General features: G+C 35.9%; 1 protein-coding gene across 1 annotated transcript in view; it reads right to left on the reverse strand.

The window, feature by feature from the left end:
• Positions 1-11,837: 11,837 nt before the first annotated feature.
• Positions 11,838-12,910, reverse strand: part of LOC113095125 (mitotic spindle assembly checkpoint protein MAD1-like) — a 33,300-nt gene continuing 32,227 nt past the window's right edge. The window contains exons 3-4 of the mRNA XM_026260773.1: positions 12,213-12,400; positions 11,838-12,074 (exon numbers count right to left, since the gene is read on the reverse strand). Coding sequence (XP_026116558.1) covers positions 12,239-12,400 — 162 coding nt within the window. The 3' untranslated portion in view covers positions 11,838-12,074; positions 12,213-12,238. The remainder of the gene's footprint in view (positions 12,075-12,212; positions 12,401-12,910) is intronic.

A 12,910-nucleotide genomic window follows, 5' to 3' on the forward strand; every position in this document is an offset into this window, starting at 1 on the left:
CATCATGGGGTTCAGTGAGATCCTATCCGTTAATCACCGCCTAATTACAGTCTTTGAATGTCTGTTCTCACCATTAGCCTGTACTTTCACTAAAACCACGAGAGCCCAAAGGAAAGATTTTGTTTGTTTAATCTGTGTGGGAAATGCAACCTCAGACTCTGCACTGTCAGTTTCTTGTTCTAGTTCAGCAATGAATTGTACTACAGAAAAGTTGGTTTAAGAATGCTTATAAAATGCTTCCTTCTTCACAAGACATCCATTGATGGACTTGTGGATTATTGTCATGTTTTTAATCAGTTGTCTGGACATTCTTTCTGACGGCAGCCATTCACTGCTAAGGATCCATTGGTGAACAAGAGACGTAATGCTAAATGACTTAAAATCTGTTCCAACAAAGAAACAAACAACTCCTTCAATTCTGTAGTTATGTTAAAGGATACATTTGCATTAATATATTGTAGGGGAATAAATTAACTGATCAAATGTATACCTTGAATGCAAAGCCATGCATACATTTGACAAGAAAACGAACCATTACATCGAAAACAGTTTGTGAGGTAATCAAATAAATAACACATTAAAAGATGTTAACCCCACAGAGATCTTAATTTTGGTATTTGTAGGAATGGTTATGGTGGGGTAAACCACTGGGCTCTCAAAGCATGTTATAAAATATGAATTCCTTAGTTCTGAATTACTTTTAATAATATATTGTTTGATTCTACAGCATTTATTCACTTGGAAACTTCATTACAGCAGTAATGAAGCTACAGTGAGCTAACAAGGGTTTATCTGAAGGGTAAGATCTGGGAGAAGTTCATGATAAAGTCTAGCAGACAGACTCTTTTGTCAGCGAGGGGCAACATGTCTCCCTGAATTACAATAACTGAATTACACTGATGTAAATGCCGTCAATATTTCTCTCCTAGATGCACACACACTAACACACAAACAAGTGGCAGCTAGAGTGACAGTCAGGCTAATTAGCTAGGTTTTAATTTGCAAGAGGTTGATCGGTGTCATGATCTCATCCCAAACTGTGGAATGCATGTGTGCAAGTGCAAACGGAGTGAAGAAAGATAATGAGACCTGGAATAAAACAGAATAAGTTTCAAGAATCCGTTTCAAGGGCAAGAGGAGGACTGAGAGGTTGTCCAAACTGGTCAATGATGGACATCAGATTGTTAAGATGATCAGCTGAACTTGTAGAGCATCCTGGTTAAGATGAGTAGAGCTGGAAGACTGCCTTAAACCAGCAAAAAACTGATGCCGTGTTAAAATTGTTTGATCACTGCAGTCGAAAAAATAAATAAATGAATTACCTAATCTGACTACATAAACCAACACAAACCAAATACCATGTTCCAAAAACAGTCTGATGACCTCAAGTCATCATGAAACCCCATTACTATAGAAGCTCGTTTCCATCAGGGGATAAGAGGAGGCAGAACCTGATATAACCAGTGCAACTTGTTCCTAAATCAACATCTTTGTTGACTCTGGGACAACATTGTGAAAGTTTATAGTTTTTGTGAAGTTTAGGCTTACACAATCAGTGTTTGGTGCTTGTACATAAGTGTCATTCATCTATCATTTCCTCAGATTTTAGGGATTTGTCATGGTTAAGATTAGGTTTAGGTGTACGGATATGGTCAAGACTACATTTTAGGATTAAAATGTTGTTCCAGGGTCGGGTCAACAAAATATGTTGACCTAGGAACACAAGAGGAGACTTGAGAGATGTTCATTCACTCACAATTTTGGGAAAAAAATAGGAATTGTGAGCTATAAATTCCAAAATGTGAGAAAAAAAAAATACGAATTGTGAGATAAACAGTCTAAAATAAACAGCAATTGCCTTTTTTTTTTGTATTATTATTTCATGGTGGGAACAAAACATCAGAATTGTGAGATGTAAACAACTTGGAATTTAGAGAAAAAAGTCAGAATTGTGAGATATAAACTCTTTTTCCCCTTAAAGGGACACTAAGTAGGAATTACTCCCATCTAATTTTGCTCTCCAGCGCCTCGCTTTTTCAAATGTGCGTTGCATCTACGGTAGGCGATATGTACCAAAAAGCTTTGACAGGATGTCTTCTAATAGCACTTCGTCGAGTTTTCCTTCAGGTGAACAGGTGTGTTATTTCAAACAAACTGCAACATGACAACTAACAAACGAATGTTACAGTATGAATTACTGACTGTGGAAAACATGAAATATTGTAATTAGTAGTTATGTCTAATTTATTCGTTATATTTTCTGAATTATATGCATTGTTAGATATAAAAAAAATTATAATATAGATTGTAACACTGACTTACCTGTCGAGAAGAAAACTGGCCACTTCAGCGTCTCTTTTGAAATCTTTATCCAGCATTAGCTCTTTCCACCTAGAAAAAGCTTCCCCGACATTAACTCTTGTTTTCTGTAATCTACGGTCACGTTTCCTTTTACGTTCTATTTTTGACTGTTTTGGCGACGATGTTTTCTTCTCCTGTGGCGCGGCATATGTATGGTCCATAATAAGAATGCAATCCAGACTTTTAAACTTGCCGGTGCAGTTTCAAGCGCCTCTCACTGCTCTGCACCTGCGTTTCTGGCTCTGACCGAAAACGCGTTGTGGAAACGCGTTGGCTTAGTACTTTTTGTCCCTCTCTGCTATTATAGTTTTGCAAGATGGCGGAACTACATGGAAGCCTCCGTCGACCTACCCGTCCCATGTATATAAAGATAATAAATTCTTCATTTACGAGGATTAGTTTAAACATTGGCATAGGTATTTGTACACCATTGAGGGCATATTTATGAATAAAAATATTGATTTTAGATAATAAAATACCTAAAAAGTTACTTATTGTCCCTTTAAAATTGCAAGACAAACAGTCCAAATTATAAGAAAGGTTGGTTTTTTAAATAAAGGTGCATTGACCTGATTACTAATACAGTCTGTAAAGTACAGTTTGAAACTTATTGTAACGTTATCTTTTTAGGAAATATGGAAATACGTCAAATTCTGCAAGCAAGCAGGTAGCTAAATGCAAAACCAATCCATGCTGACTTGACGATGGTTTTTATTATACATTTATGCATTTTGCATACACTTTAATACAAGCACCTCACTTCGCATTCAAGGTACTTCAGTTCTTGCATTCCCTGGAAACCAAGCCCATGACCCCTATATCACCAACAGCTGTTTGAGCAAAAGGAAGCATACATTTGTACCGGGAAAGCTGTATTATCATACTGCTCCTTCATTTTCAAACTTAAAATGGCACTATACTAGACTAGAAAGAAAAATGTATAATAAAAAAGTCAGAACATACTGCAGTGAATACTAAGGCTAGGAGATACTTGCCAACTTAAAGCAAGTGTGACATTACAGTAAATGGGCTATGCACTCCATGTAATTGATGTGTGACCGATTTTGTACATAAATAGAGGGTCTGATTACCTCATTATTATCCCTCTTTGTTGAGCTAGGCGGGAATGTAAAGATGGTCATGGCTCTAATGCTCCTCAAGGTCAGTATTACACGAATGAAATATTGCAGGCCACATCAGAAGGCGCACAGTGGGGAAATAATCCACTGTAGCCATTCCTATTCAGTCAGAAACCTCAAACGGGTGCATTACTCAACAATGCAATCCTCAGCAACAGGATTATACAGTATGAGGATCATGGATATTTCCATAAAGTGAATGGTGGAAGGTTTAAGTAAACACTTCATGCTTAATATCTCACAATGGCTTGTAAACAGCACCTTGGGGACGACTCACCAGCTCTTGCTCGAGCCATAACGTATCTACTTGCAACTTTACTCACCGCAACTTTACTTTTTTTTTGTGCGCATCAGTTGTCCGTGAGGGGCTGACGCGCTGTTTTGTCTTTATTAAAATTTAATTTTGATTGTCCGCCAGTTCCCGCCTCCTTCTTCCCATAGTTATGGAGTTTTTATTGTAACAATGAACAATGATAACAAATTCTATAAGAGAAAATATAGTTAGCTGGTTATTATCAAAAAGCAAATCACAGCGTGATAGCACTTGTTACGAAATATTGCCTATTGAGTTGAATAGAAATTGTTGTATAGTTTTGCCTATATATTATCTTAAATATTTAAGATAAGAAAAAAGTAATCCATACCAATGTACAGAAAACTAGGCCAAGCAACATAAAAGCAGAATTTAGTGTTTTTTTTTTTTTTTTTTTTTTTTTTAATCTGTGAGACTTCCGATTCAATAGTCGCTATATATGGAATCTTGTTTCCAACCAAAGGATAAAAAGGATAAAAAAAATTTTTTTTACAGGTGCATCTCAATAAATTAGAATGTCATGGAAAGGTTTATTTATTTCAACTTTTGGTGCTTTTAGCAGGGTGGGCAGGTGCCAAATCCTGCTGAAAAATGAAATCAGCATCTTCAAAAAGCTAGTAAAATGAGTGTAAGGAAGCATGAGTGCTCCAAAATTTCTTGGTGCAGTGACTTTGGTTTTCAAAAAAAACAATGGACGAACACCAGCAGATGACATTGCACACCAAATTATCACAGACTGCAGGAACTTAACACTGGACTTCAAGCAACTTGGGCTATGAGCTTCTCCACCCTTCCTCCAGACTCTAGGGACCTTGGTTTCCAAATAAAATACAAAACCTGCTCTCATCTGAAAAGAGGACTTTGGACCAGTGGGCAATAGTCCAGTTCTGTCCACTCTGACGTTGTCTGTGGTTCAGGAGTGGCTTAACAAGAGAAATACGACAACTGTAGCCAAATTCCCTGACATGTATATGCCGTGACCCAAGCCTCAGTCTTTTTGCTTGACAATCCTCATAAAGTTGCGGTTCTCTTGGTTGGCTGTGCATCTTTTTCTTCTACACATTTTCCTTCCACTCAACTTTCTGTTAACATGCTTGGATACAGCACTCTGTGAACAGCCGGCGTATTTGCCAATGAATGTTTGTGGCTGACACCCTTCACAGGAGTGTAAATAGCTGTCTTGTGGACAACTGTCAGATCAGCAGTTTTCCCCATGCTTGTGTAGCCTAGTGAACTAAACTGAGAGACCATTTTGAAGGCTCAGGAAACCTTTGCAGTCGTTTTGGGTTTATTAGCTGATTGGCATGTCACAATATTCTAATTTGTGGAGATGGTGGTGTTTTTGTTAAATGGGAGTCAAAATCATCACAATTAAAATAACCAAAGACTTGAACTACTTCAGTCTGTGTGCATTGAATTTATTTAATACATGAGTTTCACAATTTGAGTTACATTGCTAAAATGAACATTTCCACGAACATTTCCCATTCTAATTTATTGAGCTGCACCTGTAAATAAATTAACTCTGAGATATACATACACTGTAAACTCAGTGTAATGGTGCAAGATATAAATTCAGAATTCTGAGATAAAGTAGTCTCAACTACTTTTTTTACTCTGTGAAAAAAAAAAAAAGATTTGAGAAATGTAAACTTCGAATTCTAAGAAAACAAGTCAGAATTCTTAGATATGATTCTTATTAACATAATTTGTATTACCAGTTTGCAATACAAAGCATCATAACACAATGTTTTTCTACAGGTAAAATAACTGGAAGAAAATGAAACAGGATGCCTCACACATTCAAGTTACAAATAGCTGCGCCTGCCCTTACATTAAAAAAGGGGTTAAAACGAGAGACCGAAACCGCAGCATGATATGAGACACATGAATGTAGCAGCGATTTGTTATATAGCAATACCAGATAATGGATATATAACAAGTGTGTGTGCATGTGTGTATACATTGCAGAGACTGACCAGAATCAAGCATTTCAGCCGTATAATAAATACAGGCTACATTTTGTGTATGTATACTGGGTTGAGCAACATGAGCCTTTAATAATACATTAGATCTTAACGTTCTACAATAGAGGGCCACTCTTGCGTATACACAATACACGCATGTCTTAAAGTGTCCCATCTGTTGCCATGGTAGCTTATATGCATTTTTTTTTTATAGAATTATCCAAAAATTAAATATTCATAAAACTTTTATTTTAAAGCCCCAAATGTCAATTATTACAAGGCACTTTGAAAACTGTGATACATCAAAGTGGCTTCTGGTCTCTCAACACATTTTGAAATCGTTAAGTGACCCAGAATCACTATGGCAACAGCAGCCCTGATCCGTCCCCAAAAGAGAACATACAGTACAGTTCTGCGTACTAAAGGACAGTCACCAATCATTCTTAATGCCCTCCTTTGCCCTCTCTCTCACACACACAAACACTTCAAATATCGCTCAAAAAAAGAAAAGAAAAAAAGAAATAAGGAATACAAACCAATATCAGCCAGTGACCTACATACAGTCAGCTTAAAGAGTACTACTATGATAACATATATATATATATATATATATATATATATATATATATATATATATATATATAATTTCTAAAGGACGTCATGCATTTTAATGTTCACTCTGTGATATTGCACAATATTTGTAAAATTACTTTTAGTGTCCACTCTAAGAAAACAAAATGCAATATTCTTCCAGGTCAGATTATTATTTTGAGGTTTTTTTTTTTTTTTTTTTGATGTAGATTTTACATTAAAAAGTATTAAAATGCACATTTTATAATAAAAGCCCTGCATTCAGTATGACTGGCTGAAGGCACTGTTTCTAAACATCAGAAGTGAAAGTGAATGTCACTGTTTTGCAATTTATGTAAATACAGAAATGGCTGATCTCTGGATGTATTATTCATCTTAAATGTACTGAAACAGAAAAAAGGTGAGCCTTGACTATCAGTGTCTGCAGCTGAAGCATCATCCATTAACACTGTTTATATCAGGTCTTAATACAGACACCATCTGAGCTCACTTCTTGGCCAATCAATCTGACAAATTTACAAATTTAAGCCAACACACAGTATGAGATCGACACTGTCAGGATTGAGTTCATTTATAGCCAAGACAGAGAGCTGAAGATGACAACTCACCAGAACTTCATGTTCTGAAATTTCGTGAACGGCATAATGACTGGACACAAGCAGATTTTGAAGAAACCAGTAATAGGTGCATGCTTAACACCTGCACATTGATGGATTGTAGCTCAACCTAAACTACTGTGATGAAATCTCTGCAAAATTATAGCATAAACCCAGTTTAGTTTTAAGGATTTCTTGTTTAAGTAAAACACATTTATTATGTACTTGTTAACTGTTATATAACTCTTTCTGCAGTAAATTTCTTAGACAAGCACACAATTAAAGGAATAAATTGAAGCAAACACAATATGTCAATGTTCTCTTAATGCAAATCTCTAGGGAACAGACAATGAGTAATATTAGCAACACTTAAAAGTTTGTAAAAACTTCAAACTGATTTCTATTCATTTTTTATTAATTTCATTAATAAAGAGGAAAAAAATAGCTTAAGGCTTGAATAATTCTGCTCCCAAATGCTAGAATATGGAAACCACTTGTACTCTACCTTCTGATCAAACTGCAAAAAAGTGGTTCTTCAGCAGTTTTTTTTTTCTTGTTCAAGTGCAAATGTGTAAGGATTAGTTAAACAACATTTACTTGAGAAGCAAAATGGCATTAAGTTGTCTTGTTTTCTGTACAGCTGAGCAAGGTGAGGTGAGTTTATGCTTAAAACAAGAACAAATATCTGCCAATCAAGTCAGTTAAATATACAGTTACAAAAGGGAAAACAAAGCCTTCATAGCCCACTGAGATATTTATTCTTCTTTTAATCATAAACTTGCCTCATTGTGTTCACTTCTAATTGCTAAAATTAAGCTTTTCATCCACATCTTTGTAAGAATACCTCCACTAATCGCTGCAAAAGTTTATTATTTCATTATTTTAATCTGCATCAACTGCCCACAACTGATTCCTTTAAGCTTGCCAAGCTATTCCTGGCCTAAAATTTGCACACAAAGACAGTTGGTCCGTTAATAAATGACAGTAGACCTGAGGGAAAAGAGAAATGAACAGTGAGCTCAGAATAAAGAGTTAAAGTATGAGCTAAAATAATGGAGCGTGTAATGGCTCATTTTCACAGTAGTATATTCGCTCTCTGGATTCATCTTTGAAAATAATAGTGTGGACAAACTCAGACATACCATTATCATAAACATCCCATCCTTACGTTTGAGATATGCAGTGACCAAAAGACAAATAAATAAATACACAAAAAAGTAAACTTCTTGAAGGTCGGCACCCTATGTCTGTCTGTATATACATGCACACAAATTCATGCATTTCTTTTTTTTTTATTTTAATTTTATCAATATTGAAAACAGTTGTGCTTAATATTTATAGATTGTAATACTTTTTTTTAACAGTCAGTGGAAAAAGATGGTTTGGCAGTTAAAGCTGCAGTCGGTAACTTTTGACACTCTGTTATTAAACAGAACTGCTTGTGTCTTGCGGAAGAACATCGTAGCCGGAACTGCTTCTCTCTGTTTATGTCTATGAAGAATCACAAAGGTACTAAAATAGTCCAAATTTAAACACTTATTATAGGTGTACCCTAGTGATTCAGGACAAGCTAAAAACACGGGTTGGAAAATGGATCCATGGTGTACTCGCTTATTATATACATTTTTCTACATTTTGAACACAAACAAAGTTATGGACCGCAGCTCTGATTGGTTGTTTCTTACCGGGAGCGATGTATTTCTGCAAATGGCAATAGGACCACTGGGAGGAGCCAGAGGAGCTTGATTTTTTCACAGATTATCCGTCTCATAATCTACTGTCAGGACATAATGACAGGTTTAACAAACATGTAAAAAATATATTTTTACAAAAGTTACCTACTGCAGCTTTAAAAGACAAAATAACCATCAAGAAGGGGCCAACTGAATCATGAACAATTTATATTTAAAAAAAAAAAATTATGCCTTCACATTTCGAAGATCGTGAGAAACACATTCATTCAAACTTTCAGCTGTCTTAAAAGCCATATGATAACATTACGATGAGGTACAGATTCCTTTAGAAACCTCTAACGTCATTCCATTGGAGTGTGATTCGGTACAGTCAGACAATAAAGCCCCGCAGCAGAGAAAGTGAAGGAAATGGTAAACAGATCAAAAGGAATGACAGGAAAGCAGAAAAATGAAGGATGAAGAAAATTCCTTCTGGGGCTCTGTAATCTTTTTAGGGTGCCTCTAACACCGCTTCAAACCCTCCTCTGGAACATGGTGAACTGCCACGATTGGCTAGCCGAGCTTATGAGAGCTAATGTGATTGTGGCCTAGTGATATCTAACGTTACTTTGTGTGTATGTCGGGAGAAAAAAAGAGAAGTTGAGTGTGCTGGATTTATGGCTGCTAATATAATCACAAGTACTGTTATCAAGTTGTAGGCCATTTTCTGTAAGCCTAAGAGGAATCAAATACAGCAAACGCCTCTACCCACTATTATCTAGAAAGATAAGTGAGATCCAAAAGCAAACAGGCAGACTTTCTAGTCGCAGCATTAATCTTTATTTTACCAAAAGCCTATTCTCACTCTTCGAGATGCACTAGTTATAAATACCCAAATGCAGCAAGCCTGTTCAGATCATGTTCAAATCCACTTATCACACACAGAGTTTGAGTGACAGGGGCTGTTGTCTATCGAGAGAACCCGTGTCTGTCTGCTTCAGTGTTCATCTCTGTGGCAATGCAAGAGGGAGCGACCTAGTATGGCACTCTCTCTGGTTTCAAATGCCATGGCAAACTAAGATCAGATAAGGCACACAATAGAAAGATATGGCTAGTCTCATCGGTGCAAACCTCTATGAAGAAACACACGGATGATTTGACAGATAGACAGTTTTCTCAGCATGGGAGACCACATGTTGGGGAACGGTTTGTGACCTGCTTTTTGGTCTCCAAAGATAATTAGCATAAATGTTGACATACATGGCAGAACAATTAAAGGACTGGAACACTTTATGCTGCACGTTTTTGTATGCAAACCTGGACTTCATCTTTATGTTTTTGTGTGAAAGCAGTGGCACCTTTTGCCATATACGAAAACATTTGCTGAAAATAGTTACTCTAATTAGCATGTAAAAACACTACATAACTATGCATATATAAATACATACATACACTCTTTATATGTTATATTGATATTGCCTTTCATTTAGATTTTTAAACTTGCATTTTGTAGATTTCCTTTCCTTTAGTATTTTAATGTTATTACATTACATAACTCATGAAACATTTTCTTTAAACAGTTACATATAATTTTTATTTAATGCAATGGCATTCAAATGTTTAAGTGCACTTTTAGTGCATTGAATATAAATTGAATGTAAATATGTATATTAAATCTTTATACATTAAGCCATCATTTATGTGTTTATGGTTTAAGGAAAACGCTTAACGAGAGACTTTGCGCATTGTGCTCATATTCTGCTGTTCTACTGATGACATACCCTGTACATTATGTATGGGGGTAGAATTGTTGCATTATCCCATGTAAATATATTATGATCCACAAATAAATGTAGAGATTTACAAAAAAAAAAAAATTAACACATTGAAAAAATTAATATAATGAGATCCTAAAATATATCTCAGAGTTTCACAAACATTAATTAAATTCACAAATAAATGATTTTTTTTTTCTTCGCAAATGCATTTTTATGTCACAATCACAACTTTGTCTGCCATTCATTTGTGAATCACAAAATTTGCATCAATGTTGAGAGATTTAAATTAATTATAAATTAATTAATTAAAATTATAAACGATTGCAAGTGACATCACTTGCGGAAGCAGAGGTGTTTGAGAGTGCAAGTGCATGTCTGCAGCCAGACCCTATTCAAAGCTTCTCAAATATTCATTATTCATTTACAGCTCCTCATTAGCATATATAGGCTTTTCCACCCCAAAGCTATGAATTATATAACCACAGTTCATGAAAAACAAAAACTTTCATAAATAACCAATGAGAGGCCAGCTCATTCGACTCAAGATGATAAATGATAAAATGAATAAAATATAAAAATGTGTGATGAGAGAGGAAATGGGTATCATAGAAGGAAAGAGGGTTTACTGCCAAAGATGCTTGACTTGTTCGACAAATTATATTAAATAAAGAACCAAAAAGGTAGGAGAAAGTGTGAAAATGGGTTAAAAGTGACAGGATGAGAGCAATGCCAGCTTTAGAGTGTGTGCATGACTCTGAGCATAGTAGCTGTTTTTCTGAATTGATTTTTGCCAGCCAAAGACAGATAACAGCAGGGACATTGACTCTGCATTGTATTCTCTGGCATGAGAAGAAAGCAGAGATACTGGTAAAGCCCACTGCGCACTACCTGAAACCACGGAAGCAGGATGAGGGTAACATTCTTTGCTAATTGCATTGGCACAGTGGCACTTTCCATTGCTAGTGCGACAGATTTATCACAAAATTCATCTGAAAGCAGTCTGAGTCATCAATTTAAACTTAATGTGTGTAGGATAGGAAACTGTGACATTTTATGTGGCATTCAAATAAAGATGATAGAGAGAGAGAGGAAAAAAGTAATAATTGCTGCCAGCTAAAATGGCCAGGGAATTTAAATACTCCCACATCCACTAGGATTTGGTGCCAAATTCTACAAAGCAAACGTTTAAAAGACATGAAACTTGCATCCGAGCTCCTAGGCAACTATTGTGTTTTCAGTGGGGATATTAGTTTATCCTTAATTCAGCGGGGAGTTGATTACAATAATCACTAGGTTATTTGAGTTGCTTGAAGTAAAACACAATACAAGCAGTATCCAAATGTGCGTATGAATCATTATTCACTTGAACACAGAGAATGCTTTGAAATCTGTTAGATCCCAATACAAATAATAGACTGAGAAGTTGAATACGTCTTTATTTTGTTCTCAATACAGGCAAATAAACTGCCATCAAACATGATGCTTGTAAATAGAGGACTGCACGTCTTCAGGTTTCTCTTGTACACATTAACCATTTCGTAAACAACAGAGTGTAGATTTATAGCATTAAAAGAAAAATACACAATCACTGTATTACTGAAATGTTGGCATATAGATTGTCACGTTATGATGACCTTCAACTATTCAATGCTTGATCTGTAAAAAAAAAAAAAAAAATGCAAATGAAAAATGATCAGCTTGTACGCCCAGGATTTCTGTAGTTGTCAGTGTCTTGCTATGTGTGTGTGTGTGTGTGTGTGTGAGAGAGAGAGAGAGCGTGTTCCCTGAACACACCGTGTGGTTGAGCAATGATGGGTAAATCAGGTGACAGTCTGGCGGCTGAACAGCTCGATGGTGACCGCGCTGAGGAATACGGGGATGCTCTTCTGATGGAAGAGATGCAGATCTACTAGTCCAGTTAGAGTGCGGGAAAAATCTGTCTCCAACAGCTGCATGCTGCCGCTGCCTACCGGACCACTAGACTGGAGAGAGAGAGAGAGAGAGAGAGAGAGAGAGAAAGAAAGACAGGGGAGAGAGGTGTCTGTTTAAACATTTGTAACATGACTAAAAATCTAAAATATCTTAAACTGTGCTCTGAAGATAAACTGAGGTCTCACGGGTTTGGAACGACATGAGGATGACTTATTAATGACATAATTTTGATTTTTGGTTCAACTAACCCTTTAAGGTCATTTTTGGCCTGATAGGTGTCAAAATAATTCAGTGCTTGGATGCACAGCACGATGCTGTGAATGAGTCTGCATCGATCCGAAAAACAAAAACAAAACAATAGTCTAGATATTTAAAACATATTTAAATAGACCTATAATACATATTATACATATTATTTTAGGCTAAAGTAACTTATGTATTAATAAAAAAGTTTTGTATGTCCTACAGAAGCAAAGAACTCGGATGTTTCTTTTTTTAGAAAAACAATATGCATGAATGAGAAAATAAAGTGCAGGATGTGCTTGACTTTAAAAGTTATT

Source organism: Carassius auratus, chromosome 1, assembly GCF_003368295.1.
Source record: "Carassius auratus strain Wakin chromosome 1, ASM336829v1, whole genome shotgun sequence".
Lineage (NCBI taxonomy): Eukaryota > Metazoa > Chordata > Actinopteri > Cypriniformes > Cyprinidae > Carassius > Carassius auratus.